At 34.8% G+C, this 27,439-nt stretch overlaps 2 protein-coding genes across 2 annotated transcripts in view; both read right to left on the reverse strand.

Annotated features, from left to right (window-relative positions):
* The window catches only part of LOC106709926 (max-binding protein MNT), a 33,771-nt gene extending 29,674 nt beyond the window's left edge, over positions 1-4,097 (reverse strand). Inside the window, exon 1 of the mRNA XM_014501849.2 lies at positions 3,986-4,097. Coding sequence (XP_014357335.2) covers positions 3,986-4,055 — 70 coding nt within the window. The 5' untranslated portion in view covers positions 4,056-4,097. The remainder of the gene's footprint in view (positions 1-3,985) is intronic.
* Positions 4,098-7,031: 2,934 nt separating this feature from the next.
* Positions 7,032-20,152, reverse strand: LOC106709848 (phosphorylase b kinase gamma catalytic chain, skeletal muscle/heart isoform). Its single transcript, XM_045683089.1, has 12 exons — positions 19,801-20,152; positions 19,270-19,445; positions 17,909-18,041; positions 12,995-13,146; positions 11,285-11,375; positions 10,959-10,988; positions 10,487-10,593; positions 10,275-10,372; positions 9,437-9,520; positions 8,561-8,722; positions 8,103-8,295; positions 7,032-7,486 (listed from the first exon to the last, which is right to left on the reverse strand). The coding sequence occupies exons 1-11, from the start codon at positions 19,890-19,892 to the stop codon at positions 8,161-8,163; spliced, it is 1,260 nt and encodes a 419-aa protein (XP_045539045.1). The 5' UTR covers positions 19,893-20,152; the 3' UTR covers positions 7,032-7,486; positions 8,103-8,160.
* Positions 20,153-27,439: the final 7,287 nt, after the last annotated feature.

Genomic DNA, 27,439 nt, shown 5'->3' on the forward strand with positions numbered 1-27,439 from the left:
ATCCGAAACCTTGGTGGCCCAACATTCAGATCCGTACAATAAGACAGGTCTTACGATTGACTTGTAGATCTGTCCCTTAAGCTTGGGTGGCATTCTTGGATCACAAGTCACACCGGTGACCTGTCGCCATTTCATCCAACCTGCATTTATTCGGCTTTTCACATCCCGGTCAACACCACCATCGTATTGGACGAGTGAACCGAGGTACTTAAAATCGGAGCAGGTTGGTAGGTCAACACCATTTAAAGCGATTGGAGAAAAGCTGGTCGGACCACCAAAATCGCAGAACAAATGTTCAGTTTTGGTTCTGCTGATTTTAAGACCAGCTCTCTCCAATTTATCTCGCCATTTTTCCAACCTGCTCTGCTCCTCGCATTCATCCTCCCCGACAAGCACGATGTCATCAGCATAAAGCATACACCAGGGTGCTTCCTCCTGTATGTCTGATGTTAGCGCATCCATTACCAGGAGGAAGAGATACGGACTTAAAGCCGAACCCTGGTGTAGGCCTACCGAGACACCAAACCTGTCACTATCGCCAACAGCGGACTGGATGTGTGTATTGGCTCGACAATACATAGCACGAATAAGTTGCAGGTATTTCCCAGGCACTCCTTTCACTTTCAAAGCCCACCACAAAACCTTCCTCGGAACCCTATCGTATGCTTTTTCGAGGTCTACAAACACCATGTGCAGGTTTTTATGCACACGCCTATATTTCTCGCAAAGTTGGCGAATAACAAAAATGGCATCCGTAGTCCCCCGTCCTGGTGTAAACCCAAATTGGTTCCGAATTACCTCACTCTCCTCTCTTATTTTTCCGTCCACCACTCTCTCCCAAGGTTTCATACTGTGTGACATGAGCTTTATTCCTCTATAGTTGTTACAGATTTGTACATCACCCTTGTTTTTAAAAATTGGCACCAGCGAACTCCTACACCACTCATCTGGAATCACCTCTTCCTGTAACAACTTGTTGAAGAATAGAGTCAGCCATACCTCCACTGGTATTCCATCCGGCCCAACTGCTTTTCCGTTCTTCATACCTTGCACCGCTTTCTTTACTTCATCCACGCTAATCTCTTTCACCATACCAATATTAACCGGCACTTTTTCCAACACTCCACTCCAAATATTCTCTTCGTTCATCAATTTTTCAAAATAATCCTTCCAACGCTGTTTAATATCATTATCATCCGCCAATACATTTCCTTCATCGTCTTTAATACACTTGATGTGGTTTACATCTCTTGCATTCCTTTCTCTCTCTCCTGCTATACGGAACAGGCGTTTTTGTCCCGGCGGGCTGTTCAGGGATTCATATAATTTACCTTGTGCCTGTGCCTTAGTAGTTGCGATGGCTTTCTTAGTAAATGACATGTACTTAAATGTCGCAGATAATATATATTTATTAACACCGAAATACGAGTAAAACATAATGGTGACATTTTAGAGAAATTTACACGTTTAGACGTTGTTTCTACGTATTCTACAGCTGAATCTGCAACTCTTCCTGAATTACAAGGAGCTTACAACGAACCGGTTCCTGTGTCGAAAGCTCTGTACTCTGATCTACTGAGTCTTTGTAACAGTCATGATATTCCACAATATTATCACGATTTCTATAAATCTTTGGCATGTGGAACCGACGAAGCTGCTGAGGTACAGGATCCGCTACAGGAGCCAAGTCTTTAGACGTGATTTTGCTTTAAATATTTTGGTACCCAATTTTTTTATTATGTTAATATAATACGAATGTTGGTTTAGATGAGTTTATTTCCTACAGTTCCTAATAAACTAGTCTTAGTTTATTATAATTAGAGTAGGTACATTTTATAAAATAATTTAATTTAAATAGCGCAAGTTTTAAAGTTAAGCATAAGTACCTTTTTTATTAGGAATTCTTAATTTTCATGGATAATATAAGTAAAAAAGTCTTATAAAGTCACGAATTTGTCATTTTAATTATGCTACTTTGATTCAATAAATGATTGTTTAATAATAACATAATGCTCTTTATTTCTACCACTTTAAATGATCCATTCTTATATTTCTAGTAAAAAAATAATAATAATAAAAGCACTGTCAATAAAAATAAGATATTCACGCAAAGATAAAAGATTTAAAAAAAACATACAACGATGAATATACAGTAAAATATGAATACCGTCCACAAAACGCTCATCAAGTTCAAGGAATAAGAACACAAACTATGGTTACTGTATCCATCGTGTATCCTATAATACACTGAAAAAAGCTGTAACATATTATTACTGTATCGAAATTCATTTTTTTTTTCGTGGAACAAAGCTGTAAGTGACTATTATGGGAACAACCTTTCGACATAAATAGCAGCAATATGATCTTTACCGATTTTTTCCTATTTGGATAAAATATACAATCTTGTAACTGCAACAGTACTTTAGGCAAAAAATAACGAACAAGGTGACATATAATTTATTTTAAGATATTCAGTGGTTTTATAGTTATTCTATAATTTCATTAAATATTTTTTCCTGAACATTTTCATTTTTACGATTGCGGCTTTATTCCCGGTACCCATCGAGTTGCTTCTTGAATACAGAGCTTTTCTCATCGAACCCTATAAATGAATAGGCCATTGCTTGGAAATGACAGTTTTTGTTTCATTCCTAGAAACACGCCTGTTGATGTTACATGTCACTTAATTCTATTTATATTATTGATTCAAAGTCACAACACCACTACAAATCACTACCATCAGCGTCAAAATGGCGATATAGGCACAAAATACTTCGCCTTATAAGCCAGTCTATTTGTAGAGGTCAGTGGCTTTTATTTATCGCTTTAAAAGTTAGATACAAATGTAATCAAATTTAGACAAAGGCAAAATAATATACAAAGAATCTAATCAAGACCCTGACATTAAAGATGCGAGTATTTTCTCGAAACTCTTATCCTGTTATTGAGTTACGTTTGTTGTTTATGTAGCGTGTTGTAGGTATAATGTGACGACAGATACGTGGCGTCGACCATTTAGCGAGCCTATCTGCTTTGATAGCGCGCTGTGCGGCTGTGTGTTGCGCATGATGAAAACATCGGTTAAAGACCGACGCTGAGCCGCCGCCGCCGCCGAGCTCTCGCACGTTACGCAACTGCACCTTGTGCCAGATTTAACTTAATTTTTTTCAAATCTACGTTCGGTACTTAATGTGTTTATGAATGCATCGAACGGCGCATGCGATGCGTGTGCACATCACGTCTGCCCCGCCCCCGTCACGCCGCGCCCCTCGCCCGCCCCGACACACGCGGCGATCAGCTGACCGGGCTTACCGCCGCGGCCGCGCTCCGACAGCTACCAATGCGTCACGCGAACCGCGAAATTGAATTTTAGCTCGAGCCACTTCACAATGTACGCTACACTAATCATCGTAGTCGACGTCGGAAAACACGCAGGCTAGGTGAAATAACTTAGCGGCAGCGCCCACCTACACGCGACGCGGCGCCTGTGTGCGAGTGCGATGTGCGTACGTGCAACCCAGTCCAACGACGTAAATTCAACACACTGGGATATTGCCCACCATATATGATAAATGACATGGGCACGGTGAACCATTCGGTCGCAACGATTAAAACGACGCACGAAACTAAGAAAACTAAATTGTAAAAAGTTTTGTAGCGTAGTTTTATTATTACGTTTGACCCGGCGAATTCGAACGGTGTTCAAGCGAAGTTTTCGTCACTGGCCGACGGAGCTAGCTCATAGATTTCGCCTAGGCGACGAACGATCGACCTGTGGTAGCACAAGTCGTTCCGGTTTGTCAGCCAAGAGGTGCAGATGGACGTTCACTTGCAGCGATCGGCGAATATCGGGCTTCCTTTGTTTACGTGGGGCGGGGCGGGCCGCGACTGCGTGGCGTTCAAGGTCAAGAGCGGCGGGCGCGAGGCGAGTGCTGCGGCGTGGCGGCGGGCGCGGGCAGGCCTCTGTCGGCGTCGAGGGACTTACCGGCCTGGAGACGGCGCTCCTGCAGCTCGATGAAGCGCGCCGCCTCGAGCAGCGTGTCGAGGCGGCTCATGTTTTTACGGCACGGCCGCGCGCGGTACGAGCGCGCCCGCTGTCACGCCGCGACTGGCCACGCGCGCCGCGCGCCGCTCACGTGGCCGCCGGCCCGCTCGCCCAATCACAGCGCGGCGCTCTCGTCACGTGACCGCCGCCGCGCGCCAACCGCGCACCGCCCCGGCGCGATCGATGCCGCTGCAGCGACCGTATGCACGCCGCTAGGCCTGGCCCTCGTTTGCCCGCTCAGCTGATAAGCTCAATTTTCTATTTATTTTGTCGAATTTTTTTAATGCTTATTAATGCAAAAAAATGTTATGCATTATAATGGAAATGGTACTACATAGTATACTTTACTATTACTAGTAGAGTGGTAAATGGTGGCCTCGGAAAGGAAAGAGATCAGATGGCAGACCATCAGCCAGATGGCTCGGTCACATCTTAGGGGTGCTAAGCAGGACGTGGATCGGCACTGGATCGCGAGGAATAGTGTGGAGGATAAGAGGCCTATCTCTGGATATGTAAAGAATACGAAGGTCAATATACTTTACTAAATCAATAATTGATCACAGTATTGAAACTTATTTTTTTCTATTAGAACGAAAGAAAGCGTTTTCGTTTGCACATACTTAAAAATAAATTTATCTTTTTCTCAAACTATAGGACTTTAATTATACAACGACCAAAATCTAAATAAGTTGAACCGCTGTAGTTACAAACTCACCGCCCAGTGAGCTGTCAAGATTCATCATAGTGCGCACATCCCTATCCTATCGCGTTGTTTATCCATCGATGATGTCGTCTCGCTCACACGGCACTCGGCGGTCGGCGACTTGTCTCGCCTACTTTTGTACCGCGGGCGCGAGCACGTGCGACAACTCAGCAGACTTTCACTTCACCGGTTGCTTTGCGCGCCGAATAACAACTTGACTTTTTACAATTTCACCTTAAAATTTGCGAAAACTGTATGTTTAGTGAACATTCTTTCATTAAAATACTGAATAAGGGATATTTATTGTTTTTGTTGTTAATCTCCCGGCTACAATTTTATAACATTTAAACCGGAAAAATTAGTCTGAAAAATAATGTAGGTATTTATAGCCAAAAACTATCAACAGTATACTGTACAATAGTCCAATCTGTGGATTATGATCCGCTCAGGGTTTCAAATATATTTTTTTTTACATTTCTCACAGGATTAACCTTACAAATCCCCTTTACAATGGTGTTAAAGGAAAGTATCTGACCTGTTTTCATTTATCAAAAACATATACATACAGAGATATCGCCGATCTATGTATTGTAGGTAACGTTGCCAGGCGTCCGGATAAAGCCAGACATAAGTAGGCTTTTTGATTGCGTGTCCGGCCAAAAGAAACGGTTTTCCGGCTTTTGTTAGGCTTTTTACATATCCCAAACGAGATTGTACCTATTATGAGACAAAATCCTAAATAATATAGGATGTCCGACCTTTCTACCCAAATGTCCGGCCAAACTGGCTGGTCTGTCCGGCTAGTAGGTTTGGCAACCTGGCAACATTAATTGTGGGATAATAAATAAATAAAATAGCCTTTATTGCTTTACAGTTTGTTTACAGTTAATATTAAATGCCTATTTACTAAAAAAAACTAAATAGATTAACTTATTTCAGAAAATTTTAGAAATAAGTTAAGTTAAATTGTGGGATAATAGTAATTTGATATTAAGTAAATCATCCACTATGATAGCACCATAATTTTTAACTTTACGAAAGGAAAAAAAAAACAACATTTGGAGAGTTAGAGCATATATTTTCAAGGTAAAACAAATCGCACCGAAAGTAAAGGCAAAGTATTACAGAAATATTTAATGATTAAGGGGAAATTTCACTACATAAATAATAAAAATATATTAATATATCTAAGAAATATAGATTTAACGTACCTCTTTATTAAGAAATTAAGGGTATTGCATTTTTTTGTAGGCAAAATAAAATAAAGTAATTATATATATATTTTTTTTATATATATAGATTTTACTACAGTAGATAGATATAAATATGAGTACAATATGTTTAATACTGAATCTAATCTAATTATACAAAAAATATATATCACGATATTGCTTTACGTTTTACTTATTGTATATAATTTTTAATTTTTTACTACAAAATAAACATAATTAAATAAAACATGATATTCTATGTGTATGATATCCATATACATATTTATTATACTTCTTCCAATTTCCTTGCATAAAAAGATTTTAACATCTAAAAAATATAAACATTATGAAAATGGCAAAAATCTGGTTTATGACTATTTACATAGGAGCCATCGATACATGTTATTTGATTTTTTTTTGTCTGACACATTTAATTGAGTTATTTGATGGACAAAATAAAGTTGTCCATGCTGTATATAAAACAAACTGGTATACATTTTCTTTTTACAGAATTTTAAGGAATAAATTTGTAATTATTTATTTTTAAATAAACTGTCATTATGGAAAGTAACGTAACCGTTAAATTACACAAACGGAACATTATAAATAATACATATTCTTAATTTCAGGACTTTTTTTTCTTGGAAGGAGTATAATAATAATGTAATATAGATAACACATGGCTGTCAGTAGAAAAATTACTACATACTAAAGGGTCAAAGTTACATATCTGTATTTAATTACCTAGGAATCTTTATATATCTTGCACTTATATGTTTATGTCAACATATACACAAGATAAGTTGTTAACAATTTAAAAGTCGACTTTTGTTTTGTCTCTATTTTCGAATATTTTCTTATTCGAACTCTTTGATAACAAACTTCATACGAAATCGTATTAAAACTGATACAAATGTATTTCTAATATGTTGAGTACAAAATTTATTTATGTATCTAAATTTTAAAAGCGGTTTTGAATTTCCATATTAATTTTATACAAAAATAATCTCTATATTGCTCAGATCAAGATTCATCTTAAATTACAAAATTACTAGAGAAAACAAAACCTCTTTTAACAATACTAATACACAATCTACCAACTAAATATGTTACTTAAAATATTGAGAAAACAAATAACAACTTAACTAATAATATAGTTAATATTTCTTTGATCACACAAATACAATTAAACTAACTTACGTCTTATTGCCATCAGATTTGTACTACTACTTGTATACTATTGATATGGCAATATTGACGTAATATAAACAACACTAGTTTACGTTTTAAACAACGTAACGCCTTTAACTAATATGGCGGTGGCGACGTAAACGTGTACGTACATACAAATTGTTTTAAATACGTATATAGTATATTTAAATGGTAATTAAATTACTAGGGTACTAGAGGTGTCGACATTCGCTATCACTAACCTACATCACACTTCAAGGACGTGGGGCTGAGTGGGAGCAGCGGGCCGCAGCTCGACTTCATCAGTGGCGATGCTACCCTGGTACACGTTCACTCCTGCAAAGGGGAAGAATCCTTTGTTCATACCTTTTACAAATTCATAGGTTAATTTAAAGCCCGCCCATGTTAGGGTTTCAATTTTATTTCCATTTAACAACCACAGTATTGCTAGATTGGAAAACTATATGTTGACAACAGGAATTCGCACTGTGTTGATTTATACAAATAGATACTTTGACAAAGATATAGTTACTTACGTAAAATAAGTTCTTTTTAGTGATAATACATACATAATTAGTAACTAAAACGATGCCTACCTTTGTAAGCTAGATGAAGGTGAAGATACTAAATGTGAGCGTATGCCTATACTACAAATTTGTTATTCAAACATCTAATACATAATAATTTTACGCCACATCTAGAAATTACTAAAAAATTGTCTGTAAGTCGACCACTGACGACTGTGCTCCTTGACATTTTTTTCTAGTCTAGATTACCTTTATGCATAATGAAAATTCCTTTTATATATTTCTCACATTCCATCGCCTGTTTGTCTTTTGACGTCTGCAATTTCAATATTATATTGAAAACTCAACAATAATAATTGATGACGTCACGCATTTTTTACTACTCATTTTTTTATTTATTACTAAAAAATTGTTGGTAAACTTACCAAAGGACCAGGAGAGCAGGGTATAAAGGAAGTGCATCCAGAAGCAGCAGCGCGGCGGCTATCGGCTCAGGTTGCTGACGTAGAGGCTCTTCAGCTCCGTCTTGGGCATGTTCTCAAACAGCGCCGCTCGGTTCTGGCCCTCGCCCTTCTTCACCCAATGCCCGTACACTCGGAATGCGCAACCATCGATAACCTAAAAACAAAGAAGTTTTACCGTAGTTTAGCCAAACTTCAGCCTAACACGGAACAAAAGTAAGGAAGTGTACTTTTCTACAAAATAAACCCTCGCCAGATCTTTGATGTATCCACTTGGACCACTTTAGGAGTAAATTAAAAAAGTTTGTAAATTGGTCTAAAAAATTAAAAAAGTCTATAAAATAACAAAATATTACTTTTTGTTGCTACTATTTTGTCCTGTTTTAGAACCAAGAATACAGAACTTGCAGGAGATAACTAACCTTCCTCAATGCTCGCATGGTGTATGGATCTCGGAGCGCGTCGACTAGGGGCACAGCCTGCGCTGCGGTATGCGGTAGACGACGCAGGCGAACGGCCGCGCGCACCACAACGAACGCAAGCCGTATCTTGGCACGCGCATTGAAACCTCCCGACTTTATTGCCTAAATACAACAGCAAATCAGCAAGTTGAAATATTCGATGTGACCGTGAGTTTCCATTGCCATTGCCACATATACAAAAACATGTTATTTCAGTTTTGTCAAGGAGAATGAGATAGATGACAGACAAAATGTGTACTAGTGTTTCGGCAGTAGAAACCCACTGAGAGGGTGCTTTTTCCATGCATCATGCAACTACGCATAAGCTACAAGGAGGGCATGAAGTAATAGAAGGTAACTAAGGTAAGAATTTGCTGTGGAATGTGTCGTGCAAAATGTGTCTGTGTAATTTATTCACTAAATTTGGAATGGGTAATCGTGGGTTTCTGAGACCAAACTTCCCGTTTAAAACATATTGTTATCTCTGTTACGTCAAAGATAATGACAGGGATGACAATATGTTTCATACTGAAATTTTGATCTCAGAAACAAATAATCAGTGTTTACATTGTTATTAAATATGTTATTAGATTGGACATGGAAGATATTTTTAATAAAGTTTAGTGTAACACATATTTACCCAATTTCAATAAAATTAGTTTCAGTAGGAATACTATTTTACAATAACTACCGAGCGATGTAAGCAAAAAAAATATTTTAAAATCTTAAGTGTTTTGTATAATATTTAATATGCAACTTGTGTGAAAGTGTATGTAATTTAGTGGCAAATGTGTTAGGTTTATATAAAATGGTTATTTAATGCCTGTACGCAATTACCATAGACAATTGCTCAATCCTGGACATCCTTCGGCTGGTTCCGGACAGCGATTTCTTGAGCGGCGTCATGTCCTGGTCCCACAACTACCAGGAGCGAAGCACATTGTAGGAGTTTTATATTAACATTCCAGCAAAAGAAAATTAAAGGAACCGACGGAAGACATGCCTTTATCATAGAAGAAATAAAATATGCATTAAATTTTATAAGGAGACGTTCCATTGGTTCATTTGTATACATGTGCATATAAAATTGTATGTTAGCCCACTCGTTCGTTTTTAATTTTTAATTTTTTTTTAATTTTTTTTTTTTTTTAATAATAAGTTGATTTTTCTATTAATATTTATCTATTATACTTCAATAAATACATAAATCGACTGGGATAACATAAACTAAAAAGTATAAGTCACAATAAGCTTTGCGGTGCTCCATACACTGACTGTGTATGTCTCAAGTTGAAAGAAAAGCAGTAAAAACTGAAACGTCAAAATACATTTTTTTAAGCAAAGCGTAATAATAAACTACATAAAGATTCGGTGATGTTATGAAGAGACTATAAAATGAATGCATGCAAAGAATTAAAACACTTTTGCATATGTTTTAACTGCATCTCTATTGCCCTATCTCTTTTTACTTACTCCCACTGCATTTTTTTAACTAACCGTGAATTTCTGAGACTAAAATCTACGTTTAAAACATATGCACAACATACCTCTGTTTTGTCAAAGGTACAGATGACGATATTACATAATATGGTCTCAGAAACCCACGGTAAATCAATTTGTTAAATAAAATCCTTGTTATTGTTACTAGGAGAGCATAAATGTCAAGAGCACTCACCACTGTATTGAAGAATGGATGCATTAAAGATTCATGAACGTCAATACGCTCGCTCGGGTCCACAACCAGAAGTCTTCTAATTAGATCTTTTGGATCCTCTGTAAAGTTAAAAAAAAACGTTAAAATATGACGTTCGTCAGAAATTTACACTTTTGGTCAACATAAGCGATATATTAAGCATTTTCTGCTATAAATGTAAATTACTAACTCACCGGATATATCCGCCCATTCAGGACTGGTAAAGGAATATCTCCCTTCCATGATATTCCTCAGCATAACCATTTGCTTTCTATGCCAGAATGGCGGACACCCTACCAACCTGAAATACGGTAAGTTATTTATTAATAAACTAGATTTCGCTCACGACTTCGAAGATGAATTAAAAAGTAGCCTATATGTCTGCGTGCATCAGCTACCTTCCCGTACGGGACCCGTCAAAATCGGTCCAGATGTTCCGAAGATTACCCGAATTAGACGCGATCTTGCGTACAGACAGACAGACAGTAATTTAAAAAAAAAATACACATCAATTGTAAATGTAAATTCCCAATTTAATTATCAAAACCGCTACTAAATATTTCGGGGCGAAAAGAAAATTTTCAAACTATTCTATAACCAACCACTATTAACAAGATTTGACTTAATTAATTATATTATTAAAAAGAAAAACCCAATAAAACTTACAAAGTAAACATGATGACACCACATGCCCAGCTGTAATACATAGAACTTAGTTAAGTTTTTTTTTGTTCATAGATTACTTAAGTTTCAATAGATGACATTATAAATTACTCTCCAAACAGCGGAAGCCGAAGATATTTTTTAATAGAATAATACTTGTAATAACTTAATCTGCTCACAAAGTCGTTACGACGTGTTTAATGGGTTTCCGATCCCAAAATCTCAGTTTAAAACATACTGTTATCTTTTTTATACAGAGGTTTAAGTCTCAGAAACCCACTATGAGTGCGCTAGTAACTCTATTATTGTGTATTAGTGATCATACATACATATCTACTTCCTTCCCGTAACCTGGCGCGTCCTCAAACATGTTCGCTTTCAATGTTTCCGGTGCGAGATATCCAGGTGTACCGCATAGTTCTGAAATACAGAACATTTGGACTAAATTCTATTCTTTTACTACAAACTGGCAAAAGACCAAGTTAATGTTCAGTCTTTTGGCACTGAAATAATAATAACGTGAATTGAGGAGAGATATTGTATGTTTAAAGAAAGGACATTTTCCACCTAGAATATAGGCTTAGGTAGTTTACTCGGTAGACAAAGGCTTACTTTAAGCTAAAATCCTCAAATTTTGTAGGTGTATTGAAACATAATTAGTAGCCAATCTATTATAATACCTTCTACCAAATGTTTATCCATCCAAAGTATTTTTTTTTTTTTTTTTTTCGAATTAATAATATTAGTAAGATGAATTTAAACTACATATGTCTAAAAAATACTTAAAGCATTTGGAAAATTGAAGAAGCGGATTGGTCCTCTTAATTTTCCCTCCTCTGGGTTCGTAAGTACTAGGTAGACATAACAAGATGAAGGGCATTGTCTACAAACTCCCCACCAACGGTTCCCGCCTTGTCGTGGCGGTGGGGCTCTAGTACCTGTGGGATTTTCACCCACGGCGAAGCTAAGAGGAACCAGGGTCGGTTCGGCGTGCAGGACTGGCCGCTTGCCCCCCGGAGCCGCCGAGTGTAGCGCGCCGGGCCGGCCCACCTGGGGGAGGCCTCCAGGGGTGGACTATGTTCGCGGGTCTACCCCTGTGAGGGCCTGTAGGTAGGGCCGCGGGGGGTGTGGGCGGGTACTGGTTTATCCTGCCACCCTGCATCCCTCGTGGCCGGATGTGTGGTGGGGTCGTGGGGGCTGCGGGTGGGTACTGGTTTATCCTGCCCCCTGCAGCCCTCGTGGCCGGATGTGCGGTGGGGCCGCGGGGGGTGTGGGCGGGTACTGGTTTATCCTGCCACCCTGCACCCCTCGTGGCCGGATGTGTGGTGGGGCCGTGGGGGGGGGGGGGGTACTGGCTTATCCAGCCCCTCTGCGGCCCGGTAAGGTCGACGGCGGGACCTAACATCAGATCCGCCGTTGGGGGCTGGGGAGGTGGGACAACCGCCTCCCCGGCTTCCATAGCCCTGTGGTGGCAGGTACGGGGGTACCTGTCACCCGCTTCAAAGGGCCAGGAGGACGGCGCGCCTTGGTTCCCGGCGCGCCTCCCCAATGGAGGTTGGTGGGCGTAGCCCACTATCAGTGGAGAAGCTGCTGCGGCGGCTAGCGCAGACGGGGCCGCGGAAGATATGCGAAAGCAGTACCCGTGACCCCGTCACTATGCGCAGTAGGAGGAACAGAGGTGGTTTAGCGGGTATGCTCCCATTAGGGGAGAGAATCTCGCATAACTACCGTGTCCCCCCCGGGACACGGCGTATGCATAAAGCATTCCCCTCTTAAAAAAAAAAAAAAAAAAAAAAAAAAAAAAAAAAAAAAAAAAAAATTGTCTACAAACTGGAAGTAATACGAGCTATATCGTGCAACCTGCAAGCAGCGAAGCATGCTTCCTTGCAATTAAACATGTCCTTCGCTATTGTTTTTAATAAAACAAGTGCATGCTCTGAAGAATTTATTCTTATTACTTATCGTAATTCAAGCATGAACTAAAGAAAAATTGTAAAAACTACAAAATCTTAGATTACAATTAATGTAAGATATCTCACCAAACAATTTTTCCCCATCATTGAGCACCTTAGCAAAGCCAAAGTCCGTGATCTTGACATTTAGCTGGTCGTCCAACAGAATGTTCTCTGGCTTGAGATCACGATGCACTATGTTCTTGCTGTGCACGTAACGAACGCCTTCCAGCACCTGCCTGGGAAACAAGAAATCATTTTAATTATGGACTAGGATTCCATATACCTATATACTGAACAGGTTAATCTTTAAATAATTCAAAAGTTTAAACTGTAATTAACAACTATACTATAACTGTCGCCCGGGACTGTCCGCGTAGGATTAAAAAACTTAATTCTATATCCATGCCAAAGTTCATCCAGACACGTTGAACCGATCTGCAGATACTTTCTAACAAACATCCATCCATTCAAACATTCGCATTTATAATATTAGTACAATGTTTGGCCCCTGATTTGTCGGATCGGAGTGCAAAACTTTCTATCAGCACTTCCTCTGCTGCACGCTGAGGCATTAGGACTTATTCCTCCTAACCGACTCCTGAAGTAGGTGACACTGGTATTCAACGAGTTTTAGCTAGCGACTTAAACAAGCAAAGGACAATGTGAGAGTAACAAATTAATTTACCGTAAAATATAAAAATAATTCATGTCTGCTGCCTATACTAAAGTATAACCGTAATATTGAGAACAACTTTGTTTTATCATAACACCAGATCGTTGTTTGTACGTCAACTTTATTATACCAAAACAATGTGTCGAGTAAAACAGTTTATCACTGCAAATAAATACTAACAATTTGGATATATCTACTATTCCATTACAACTTTAACATAAACTCATTACTTTATCAATTAATATATAACTATAAATGTAAAAATAATGCATAAAATTCATAGTTACCCAAATTTGTTTACAATCGCTCCGACATCTTTTTCACAGAAACTCATTGCCGTAATAAAAGATAAGAACTTTTTTATTTACAATTTAACTTTTTATTTTATATTAACTACCAGGAGCTCATAGCCGACCAAGAGTTAAACTAAGACTGAAGTAGCAGTGCAAAGAATATCCCAACCAATACAGAATCTTATAAACGCACACACGTCTACGTTCTGACGTAAGTAAGCACTAAACTTAAACCAAGTTATCTTCATATTACGCAGTAAGAGTCTAGATTGGAGGGTCAACGAATGCTCTAGGATAGTCTACTATACTTCAAACGGTCCAAAGTGTATCCTCTCTATAAATTTGCTATATTTTTATTATATATTCGTATAAATTTAAGATATATACCTTGTCAGAACCCTGTTCTCGTAAACTATGTTAGTTGTGACACAACTTATGTTTTATTTTGGTCACCAATACGATCAAGAATTCGATTCAAATTTATAAATTTTTGCATATTTAAAACAGCAACGATATAATACGGGTAATATTTACAGTCAATCGTTAAAAGTAATAATTTAAAAATTAATACATTACAGCTGGCACTGAAAATTCATACGTACTTGAAAGTGGAGTACTATATATATAAATATAATTAATTTGTCCAATAATAAATTTTATTATGGATGCCCTAAGATCTTAACTAAAGACATTGTATCCAAGTGGATGAGTCCTGAACCAGTATTACTTGTACATTCACCAACACAAATGTTACCATAATATTTATATGAAAAAAAGTTTTTATATTGGTTAGGTAAAGTCTTCTTAATTCTAATAATGTTAATTAAAATTTATCTTGAAAAGAAATTTAAAGGTAAAAGCGGTTTTACCCTTTAATTAACCACATAAATATAATTCTGAATATACAAATAACTAATCATGCTTATAATATTGTCTATTGCTAGTTATTAACATATACTATGGAGTGTTTTTGGTAAAACGATGATTTGGATTTTATGAAATCATAGAATTAATAGATTCTTTAATTAAACCTTTATTATTTCTTATTTGTAACACCCTGTTTTTGCCTTTAAAACACAAGAGAAACGCGTCCATAATCAAGACAGATTCGTGATCGAGATCGTTATAAACTAGATAAATCATTTTTTCTAACATTATTTATGGCAAAATCACGTTTCGCGATAACAAATCTTTATCATATCAATAAAATTAGAACAATAGTAAAAGGCTCAACGTATAGAACTAGTACTTAACATTACGTCATTCTTAAATCGATGCGTTCCTATATTAACCAATTATAGATTCAGGAGTCCAGATATTATATACAAAAGGGTAATTATATGTAACATTTAAAACTTAGAATTAAAGGATGGCAACTAAAAGACATAAGATCTTTTTTTTAAATATAAATTACATTTTTTTCCTCCCTGACGTTGGGAGGAAAAAAATGTAATTTAAATTTCGAGTAATAAAAGGGATGAAAATGCTAGCATCTAGCGTCTCTACGGCAGTCGCTGCCGCGCATATTTTTTATATTATGAAGTGGCAAACGATCAAACTGGACCTAAATTTGCCGAGATAGAGAAGTGCCCACTGGTTATAGATGTACACAATTGCAGCTGATTTGCCTACTTTCGACTTCGACTTCTTTCTGTAATGTATATAACTTAGTTTATCAAGAAAATGTTAATTTTTAAGTTTAGAATATTAAGTCTGTACATATGTCAAATGTGTGAATAAATGTTGTCATAATCGTAGTTTTATTCGGTACATCTTTTCAATTGACGACGCGGATGGGATCCAAACCCACGCGTTCAAAAAACACCAAACTTTCGTACAAACTAAGACCCCCATACAAAATGATAGAAAATGGAGTCCGCCAGAGACCAGTCAAACTTGCTAATTGGTAATTAGGATTTACTATTATTAGATTTATTATAAAGTTTGTAAACCAATAGATTAGTATTTCAAAGTTCCGTCTTGAATAACGTAACAAGATTGACCTTCTTAACACGAGCCGCCCGGAGCCCGCTTTTACGTCAGAGACCTTATCAATTGTTATCATTCAGCGGACAAGGAAATATTAGATAATGACTCAACACATTCAGATCATAACAATAAAATCTATAGTCAAAGACAGATATCTGGCCCGGTGTCAGAGATGATAGCAGCATCTCTGTTAGTCCCGTCACACTTATAAGAAAGCTACAGTACGACAAAAAACAAGTGACACTTATTTAAAACTAGCCGTCGACCGCGACTCCGTCCGCACGCAATAAAAAAAATGATTAGTAGCCTATGTGTTCTTCCAGACTATGTTCTACAACTTTGTCTAAATTTAGTTTGACTCTATATCTTTGTCGATTTATAATCCAGGATTTTGACTGCAGTGATCACCGCGTTTCGTCTGATGAGTGTGGTACCGGAGGCCTAATTTTTGTCCTCTTTCCCTTCCCATCCTTTTCTTTATAGGAAAGGATGGGAAGGGGAAGAATCCTCGAAGGAGAAATATCCTCTTTCTGTGCGTCCCCTTCTCCGTTGATTAAAGGTAGGCAACGCATCTGCATTTGCGGATGTCTATGGGCAACGGTTGCCTCGCTATTGCGGCGAATCCAGGTGGCCGTTTGCTCGTTTGCCACCTTATAATGTAAAAAAAAGTGATACTTGTTTATATATGTTGTCATCACTCAATTACTCTTTGTAAAAAGAGAGACAACAAAATGTGTCAAGAAAAGTGTCACAGCAGTCGAAACCACAATTATAGCGGTTACAGTGAAACAAGTATATCTGAGATGGAGACAGAGGCGCTGCTGTCGCGGTTAGTTCTGTCAGAAAATATACAGTACGGAAAAGATCTTGTCACTTTTTGGCATTGCCAGGAGGGCGCTAGTGGGCTGTCATAATTTAGTTTAACTTTTACCCACCAGGCCAGATATCCTAGTCGGTCTTGAGTTAATCGATTTTTTATCATTGGATTTTAAAAAAATATTACATTTGTAAAAAAAACTTAAATATTTGAAAAAGTTCAGAATATTACTATCAGATAATATTTTAACATATTTCAATTTAATAGTTTAGATAAAAATAGAATAATATGTCAATAATTTTTACAGTTTAACTTTAAGATAACCTCTTACAACCAGATTATCAAATTAGATTATAAAATATTAAATTTAATACACGAAAACAATAATAAAATATACAATATACAATGTAAATATTTCATAAAAGAATACATTTCTTTCAAACCAACACAGAGAAAAAAAATCAATTTGCTTCATACAAAAAATAATAGATTGAAGCCTTGAGCAATTAATTAATAAGATCATGGATGGAATGGCTATTTATTTACTGGAAACCATCATAACAATATTTTTTATTAAAAAATATTCAATTATTTTTATAATTCACTGTAATTGGAATTAAATTATCATTTTATGATACTACGACGCAAAAGCATAAAGATTTTATGCTATGACATTGTATGCAGCATTTAAAAATCACATATCTTACTAATATTATAAATGCGAATGTTTAAATGCATGTTTAGGTAGAAGGTATGTCTAGAACGGAAGCATGGATCTTACTGAAACTTAGACAAAGATGTAGAACATATTCTGGAAGAACACATGGGCTACTAATTAAGATTTTTTTATTCTCGCGGACGGAGTCGAAATGACCATAATATGTGATGTAGTACTCTAAGTAACAAATTTGAAAAGAACATTGTGAAAATATTGAAAACTAGATTTTACCTGCGACTCCGCCCGCACGAAATAAAAAATAGAAAATGGGGTTAAATTATCCTATGTCCGTTTCCTGGTTCTAGGCTACCTGCCCACCAATTTTCAGTCAAATCGATTCAGCAGTTCGTGAGTTATAAATAGTGTAACTAACACGACTTTCTTTTATATATATAGATGTAAAGTAATAAAAGAAATGTTAATTTTTAGTGCTGTTGAAAATTCCTGATTAGACCAACCTGTTTTAAACTAAATTTTGAAAAATTTACTATATCTGTACTTGACTCACCTCATAATATATCTAGTCTTCTTCTCTGAGAGGGTCACCACAGATGTGAGGTAGTCAAAAAGCTCTCCGTTCTTGCACAGCTCAAACACCAGGAAGATAAATGTTTCCGATTCAAACACATCTTGTAATTCAACTGTAATTAATACAAATATCTTCAATAGATATACAGTCAAAACCGTTTATAGCGACATCGTTTAGAACAACATACCGGTTAAATTGACCAAAATCAAAGGTCCTGGCTGAATGTTATTACATATCTTTCCTATTAATACCTGTCACCGGTTGTTACAACTATCGGTTTTTACGACTCAATATGAGTAGTCCCTTCGATGTTGTTATAACAGATTTTGACTGTAGTTATAAATATAAATGAGAGGAACCTAATCTTTATCTAAATGTACCAATAGAATAGTTTAAGGGTCTTTTTGTTGATAAGAAAATAAGCATAAATATATGTTATTATACACTCGGTTTTTCCTCGTCAGGGAACAAATTTAAAGTACATAATATCGACGCCCCATCGAATAATCCTGTAATGCACTCTTACTGGGTTCTTGCTTTTCCGTCGAATTCAACAACTAAAGGTCTTATTACACATTGTGATTTTTTTATATTTTTCTTAATGTTAATTACAGAGATAAAAAGTTATTATTGAAACAGATTTTTTTTTTTATTTCTGGTATTATAATTTTTCCTTCATAGCACAGAATACGCCCGGAATACATGAATCAAAATTTAATACAATGTAGCTATTAAAATCAGCTTTGTTTTGGTATCTAAAAGATTCTTGTACAATAATTATTGATGAAGTTATTAAAGAAATACGTTTTTTTGCTTCTCCTGAAAAAATTGATTTTTCCTATTACGGGATTATTCAGTGGGGGCGTCAATATGTACCTAATACAAAAGTATTTAAATAACAAGATTAGTGTCAATATCCAATAGGCCAAGGTCTAAACTCCTATATTTATGTGAATGATTTGCATAACCCAATAATGACACCATTAAGTATGTGTATTTGCATACAATATATATCCAACCTTTATTTTTCTCTCCATTCTATATTTTGAGATAAGAGTATCAATTATTTGAAGAATTTTCAGCGACATTAACAACTTCTAATATATAGATTTTACACAATTACTTTGTCTTTAGAAAATAAATCTAAACATTTTTTTATGAACATTTCCCTGAATTTATGCCACTTTATGTGGGGTCGCAAGATTGGTCCATTAATTCAAATGTCCCTTATCTCGCCTTAAATGCAATATTCCCAGGCCTTTCACTACTGATGTACCCAATGAATTCTAAACATTTTGTGTAACAGGAATTTTCCTAAAATGGATCAACAACTCACTCACTAATGTAAGGATGACCAGCGACCATTCTAAGAATATGAATCTCTTGTCGAGTAGCATCTCTCATTGTGTGTGTGTCAACACCATCTTGTGATTCCTGACTGAGATCTATTATCTTAGCAGCAAATTCATGGCCAGTTTCTTTTTCTATACATCTTCTAACCGTTGAACTTATACCTCTGTAATAACACAAATATAAATAGATGTTAGTATGAAGTATAAAGGAGCAAACTAGTTGATGCATTTATCAAATGTACTCTTTAGTAAGATAAATTTGAGATCTAAATATGCAATGGACATCTATTCATCAAATTAGTGAGAAATTAAAACCAAACAATAAGAATGAATCAAATCGGAATTCATTAGAGGACGCATATAACCAATTTGTCTTGGTAGACAATTTTCTTTTGTAAAAAAACAGTTTTCGAAATAAATGTCACGACACAAATCTTTGGTTTTTGCAACGGAGATGTTTGAAATAGCACAACAATATGAATTACAGTGTAATTTTATTAACAATATTATTTAACATACCTTCCAATGATTTCTTTCGGTTCGTACTTCGCATAAAATTCTTTCGCCGCATCTTTATCTGGCAAATTGTCATCGTCCTCTTCTTTCGCCATATTAATAATATCCGCGGTTATATTTTCGGATAACCAACCAACTAGCAATCAGCCAAATCAGTTCACAATGACGAAAGGTTATTTAGACTGCAAGATGACAGAAGTCATACTGAAAGAACATTCAGTAGGTAATCGGTTTTAAAATAAATAGTTTTACGGAAATTACAAATCGAGAAACAATAGTTTTAAACGCGTTTCTTGGCTCTAATCCAATTTTTTACATATAAACAAAATGCGGAGGCTAGCGCCACACGTTATTAGACTTAATTAGATAAAAAGAATAAAAGTAGATACGAGGTCTGTAGAAGTTTTTTGTTGAATTATGGGGGTTGGGAGGGAGGTGAGGTAAATTGATGTCAAACTAAAATTTTAATTGCAAAGGCGCCATCTTTTGGGAACAAAAATATTTTTTTGTTGTCTATGTCTGGTTGAACAATAAAAACTAAAATGTTTTTTATAAACAACATTTGGTATTTTAAGGATTTTCTGTAATTTAAATGTACTTTCTATGAGAAAAAATGATTAATTTTATCTTAAATCACTGCGGAAAAATAGTAAATGGAAGAGGCATTTGTTTCATATAAATAAAATTGGTATAAATCTAGAACGACAAAGACAGTCTTGATTTTTTCACAGTGTCTAAAAAATGCTGTTTGGAACGCCCTTGTCTACTTTATATTTGAATCTAAATACTGTTCCTGTTTATTTCTATTGAAATTAAAAAATGTAATTGAATAGGAATATACCTAGGAGGTCGTCGTAAATGAAAGTAATTGGTTATTGCTTTAATGCATTTTTAAATTAGGCGCGAAAACCACATTCAGCGGATATTTTTTTGTAAACATTAATTTCATTCATATAATCTTAATACAACAGTTAAGAATTTAATTCAAATCCGCTTGTTTTATTTATTTTTGGAAAAGTTTCTAAAAGTATAAATGTTACAAAAATCTGTGATTGTTTCCAAATGTCAACAGCTGATTTGGTCTATGGTTTTCTTACATTGCATTTTTCTCGCTTCTTTGCTCTTGTATTGTATCTTCTGTTTCATTTATGTTGTTATGTGGTATGTTTTCTCTTGTTGTTCTCTCCGATTGTGTTGAATTCTATAACGATAAAAAAATTATGTCCAAGCTTTATCCGTGATTAGTTGTAGTTGTTTCTGTTACATATTATTGGATTATATCATTTTAGAAAAATTTGGAGCTTCTATAAACAGGTAAGAATAAATTACGCATTGAAATAAGATCATACAAAGTGACAGTTTTAGTGGGTACATCTTATTCTTATCACCTTGAATTCAAGAAAACAATATTTTTATTAATTACTATGATTTATCCCTCAAAATAGAACTTTTTTAACTGCCGTTTTGATCCATTATCTATTTATGTTTTCCTTAACTATATTATTTTTAAATCAAAAGATTTTATTCCTGTAAAGTCGAAAAAACAAAACGGTAGGTTTTAAGGAAGCAAAAGATTCATGTAACATCTTTTAATTTTAGTTATTGCTAATACTTGTAAATGCAATGATGTGTAATAATAATAATGCAAACTATATGAAAGAACTTTATAATACACAGCATTTAAGAAAAAGTATTACTTGAACATGGTTTGAAACAATGTAACTAAGATACAATAAAAGTACAGTATTGGTTATAGAAATAGAGTAAATCCTACAATGCTTTTAAAATTCCATTTACCCTATTATCTCTTTTTTATAGACTACCTTCCAACAAACTTGATTTTTTTATGACATCTTTGTATCTCAAATGTCATTAAATATAGCTTAAAAAACATTTAATATTTATTAGGAAATGTTTAAAAAGTAGATAACTACCTGTAGTGTACCTAAGTTGAAATGGATTGTTAATATCTAATTGGAATGTTAAAAAACTGCTTCAAAATTATCCTATAAAAATACTGTTTAACCTCGGTAAGCGAGAAACCTTGATAAGCGAGAGTCATTGTTCGGTCTCAATGTACGACCTCTATAAGCTAGAAAAATTTGTCTCTTGGGCGGATAAACAGTCAGTCAGGACAGATAAACATCAGTAAACCTGGATAAGCGAGAGTGCTTATCCAGGTTTGACTGTACTTAGATAATGTACAATAATACTATCTATCACCGTCAATCAATGATAAGGATCATCATAATTCTTATCATGATATTTGTAGAGATGAAAAATATAAAATTAAATTAAATAAATTAAAATTATTTCTATAACATTATATCTGATAAGACAAATTAATGTTGCAGTAGAGAACAGTAGTGTTAACTGAATATATAGACATAGGTTTCCATTGTTAATAAAGGTGTTTCTTATTATTTTTGAAACAATCTAGAGAACCTGTGTTGTGAAAATTCACAGATACAAATTCCACAAAAATATTTGCACAGATGTTTACATGTAGAAAGAACAGAAGTTTTCTAGGAATATCTGAATGACTAAGATAATCTGTGCCTTTCATGGTTATAGGTGTGTTGGTTACAGGTTTAATGTTATTTTTAAATAAATGAAATTTACTGTGGTTTTCCGTTTAGTCTGAATTGAGAACATGAATATCAATGATTGATTAAATTTGTAGACAAAGAAAAGACTATCAACTTTTAATATAATGTATACTAGCTTTTACCCGCGACTCCGTCCGCGTGGAATAAAAAAAATGCACACAAGATAAAAAAGTTCCTATGTCCGTCTCCTAGTTTTAAGCTACCTCCCCATCAATTTTCAGCTAAATTAGTTGGACCGATCGAGTTATAAATAGTGTAACTAACACGACTTTCTTTTATATATATATATATATTTAAAAAGTACATACAGTAGATAATTTTATATGAAATATTGTTACACAGATGTTTCTTTCAGTATAAATAGATTCTGAAAACAGATATAGCTATTGTTATTATTAATGTGGGTGGAAATTGTGGTCAATTTACTACATTATGAGTACTTTATATGCTACACTAGCTATCGCCTGTAACTCTGTCCATGCGGAATTAAATAAAACTTAATTACTAGCCTATGTGTTCTTCCAAGCTATGTTCTACATCTATGATAAATTTCAGCGAGATTCATACAGCTGATTCTGTTATACCTTATAACAAAAATACATCCATCTTAACTCACATTTATAATATTAATAAGTTTACTATTCGAAAAAATTTACTACTAGGTGTCGCCCGCGACTCCGTCCGCACGGAATTAAAAAAAAAACATAAGTAGCCTATATGTTCTTCCAGACTACTAGATCTACTGTGCCAAATTTCATCAAGATCCGTTCAGCTGTTCCGGAGATACCGTCCATCCATCTAAACATTCGCATTTAAAATATTAATATGATTACAAGAGATTTGACATTTTGTTGATTCGAATTACCTAAAACATATTATCAAGTTTAATAGTAAAAAGGTAATTGTTTTATATTGTAAGATTGCATATTTCTCATTAGACTATCCATTAGTAATTGATTTAAGTTAATAATTATTATATATAACAAGATTATTATATTATAAAATAACAAGACAGTCATTTTTAAAATTGTTTATCTGTCTCCGTTTGCTATATTACCATTTTTTACTGTAAAAAATAATTGGAAATGTATTATTATTATTTTGTTAATGTAATAACTCTTAAGGTACATCCCTCTCCTGGTAACAAGAAAATTGTCTCTGGTATTTTTTTGTATTTGATTGCTTGGAATAGAGCCAAAATCCTGGATCTAAATTGTAGTCGTGAAGATTCTACCAAATATTGATCCATCCTTTGTTACATTATTTCTCTTCTCAGTTTATCTGTAACCTTCACAGTCACTATATCGTCTACAAGTCGGGAATATAAAGGTGAAAGCCATAAAGTGCTTTAAAAACGCGTGCGTGATTACCGATAATAGTATAAATCGTGCATGTTTAAATTATTGATTGCTGTTGGTAAGTGACTTTCTTGTACATGTTCTATTTATTACGTTTTGTGACGGTTTTGTGCCACTTAAATTATATATTTATTACCTCTTGATAGCAATTACTCCTTATGTAAGATATAAGACTCTGATATTATAATGTGATGAAGACTTCTTACATTTACTCGAACTACTTGAACGTTTTAATTTTTTTATCTTTATTTTTTCCAGCTAATCTATTATCCCTTAATCCTCTTTCTATAGAACTAAAAGTCATTACCGATAAAGTATAGTAACAAAAACTGGCAACCCTATGTAAAGGTCAATTCGCAAGGACGTATAAAGGTCACGACGATACTGAAGAAGTAATTTATTTGGCAACGCTTTGGAAGCGAGATAATGACCAAATTCATAGTAATTTCATTGAATTATAAATAATATTCGTTATCTTAGAATTCAAGGTCTTTTATATCACAATAATAAGTTTCTAGCCCTTTTCTACAATACGTTTCTTCCACAACCTGTCGTATCATAATCTTCCAGTCCTACTCCCTATATAGAGTCGGCAGAGTAGTTTACTAGTCATCCATACATCTCTATTAGCTTTCATATCTGAATTCACTCCCTTTTAAGACTATCCTGTTACATAATAATCTATTAATTTATTTTTTACTAGAAGTCAATTAAAAAAAATAAAATCGAATCGAATTAAAAAAAATCTTAATTACTGGCTTATGTGTTCTTCCAGAATATATTTTACATTTTTGCCAAATATTAGCGAGGTGCACTGAGCCGTTCTAGCCTTGTAACAAACATCCATCCATCTAAACATTCGAATTTATAATACTAGCTGTCGACAGCGACTACGTCCGCACGGTATTAAAATAAAACGTATAAGTAGCTTATGTGTTCTTCCAGACTATGTTCTATATATGTGTCAAATTTCATCAAGATTCGTTGAGCCATGCCGGAGATACCTTCAAACATACGTCCATCCAACCATATTCGCGATATCTTACTAAGTTGTCGTCCATACCGCGCTAATATTTTGCTTCCTCAAATTATCCGTCAATGGCGCAACTTTCAAACTGTTATTTCTGTGTATTTGTACAGTACTACCGTAGTTAAACTGTTTTCGACTTAACGAAGTGATGCTTATAAATATTCAATAGCGGTGCGGTACCAGTCCGTACAACTGACCTGGTATTTTGACACGACCCGGTTTTAGGGTATTTTAGTTATATCAGTTAGTTCGGTTGTCTATTTCTATACAAATACAATAAAGCGTAAACACACACTTGTCTATAGCGCAGGATTTTATCAATCACGGCATATTTTTGAATAATTATTTTTGTAATAAAAATCCATATACCTACGACATGTTATTATTAGGCTATATATTTTCACGCCATTAAATTTGCGGGGTGAGAAAATTTTAAAAAATTGTAACGTGTTGTGAGAAAAAAATTTTGCAAGCCAATAGAAGCAAAGATGGATGGTTGCCATGGAAACGGTAATTTGCAGCCAATTGCGAGGGCCTTCGTTGTCATTTGAGCTGAATGTAAACAAATCAAAAGAAGGAGGTTATATACCTCCTTCTTTTGAAGTCGGCTAAAAAAAGTCGTTCTGTATAACAAAAATTAAGGGAATTTCATGCGGATAAAGCCGTACGGGAACAGCTAATTAAATAAAGAAGATGAATCGATTTTTGGAAATTTCCTTGACTGTTGGGAAGCTAGACTATCCCTAGGTGAAATAGGCTATGTTCATTACTAGATTTTAGCCAGCACTAAAATAATTATTGTCGTAAATTATTTTTTATTGACCCATACTATTAATTGTAAAAGATGTTACAAAGCGAAACAATTAGTTTCATTGAATGATGATATATTGAGCGCCTGGTGTTATTTATTAGCATTAATTGTTTAATAGTATGTTTGCATTCTTTTTTCCTCGGTAAAGATCATAAATGTGTTTTTCTATAGGTGATGGTTATCCAAAAAACATCGCATTAAAGTTAAAAATTGTGACTGATTTATCTTGTCCCACCTTTGGCTAGCCTAAGTCTGTTTGTTATGAATACACGAAGTCATCATTGTTAATGTAATTATCCAGTTGACCTTGTGTCCTAACATCAGATGCATTGGATATTCAGATGTCACACGACTTCAAGGAACTATTATCCAGTTAATACCTATTAAGGACTGTAATAGCGCATTGTATACTCACTTCTGGTTCACATGCATTGCGCGTTAAGTGTGTGATTTCATATCTATGTCTAAAATACTATCTCATGATATGTGTAATATTCACCAAGGAAGTTATACTTGATGGTTTTCCAAGATCTGAGAAACTAACAAGTGCAGATTACTGAGTACCTTTCTCTTTGTTCCCGACTTAAACATCTAATTACATAAACGGCTATTTTCGACAAGTTTTCATAGAAATGGGTAGGAAATAAACCTCTTCGCTTAGCATTTCTAAACATGATTACAGCCATTATGATACTTAATTTTACAGGTTCAATTTGTTATATTGAAAAACCTAAAAAGGATTTTACTGAGGTTGCCATGTTTTCGCACCAATAATTTTGGTGCTACGTATATCGTTTTTCGTTAAAAATATATTTCAAAGTGTATTAAATCAGTATTTTTCAAAAATCAATTACATTAGAAGAATTTTTTAGGTGGAATAAAATACAAAATAAAGTACATTTGAATAAATGAAGCTCATTTGACATTATACCACGAATAAACTAGAAGATATATTATTCCGAAGTTCTTAAAATAAAATTTTGCTCCTTTTAAATTGGTTATTTTAAAATAATATAAAAAAATTATGTTTTTCAGGTAGGGGATTCTTATCTAACGACTTTGCAATTTAAGAGGATTCCCTTGAATAAGGTCAGTATAAGCCCTTATAAATTAGGTCTGAATCTCAAGATAAAAAACCTATTAAAAAACTGAATACTGCTTGGACTTACATATTAGGTTTCTCTCGCAGTTGTTTTTTGCGTTTTAATAAAAGACTTAAAAAAAAATTAAAGTGGATTTTAAAACTCCTAAAAGTCCAGACTCATTTTTATTTTTAATCATTGAATTAGGACGAAAATAGATTGCAATTTTAATGCTTTGATTTTTCTCAGCATTAAATTAATAATTAATATATCTAAACAATATTAAATCATATTACTTTGTTGCAAACTACTTTGAGTAAACACGTATTAACGATAAAGATGTTGTACAGTTTATATTACAATGTTTAGATATTTATAGGCTTTTAAATAAACAAATCTCAGCTTAGTTTATACCGTGTGAGGGCAATGAAAACAGTTTTCCGTATCTAAGGTCGTTGACCTTCCCGTTCTATTTCTAACTTCGCGAACGTGTTTCTTGTACACAAATTGACTACTGTCCGCAATATTTTCGTATTTTAATTACCATCCATGACGCTTATAATTTTGTGTCAGCAAATTCGTTTTCAGCTTTGATGTACTATATTCCCTGAAAAAGGTTTTAGTTCCATCACACAGAGGTTCTTTAGTAGATTTCTCCTACACACATGTACTAGCATAGTAAGAATTAATCTAAAACATTTATTTTTAATAAGTTTTTTGGTCGCTATATAAAGACAACGGAACCCACGGAC

Source organism: Papilio machaon, chromosome 21 (genome assembly GCF_912999745.1).
Source record: "Papilio machaon chromosome 21, ilPapMach1.1, whole genome shotgun sequence".
Classification (NCBI taxonomy): Eukaryota; Metazoa; Arthropoda; class Insecta; order Lepidoptera; family Papilionidae; genus Papilio; species Papilio machaon.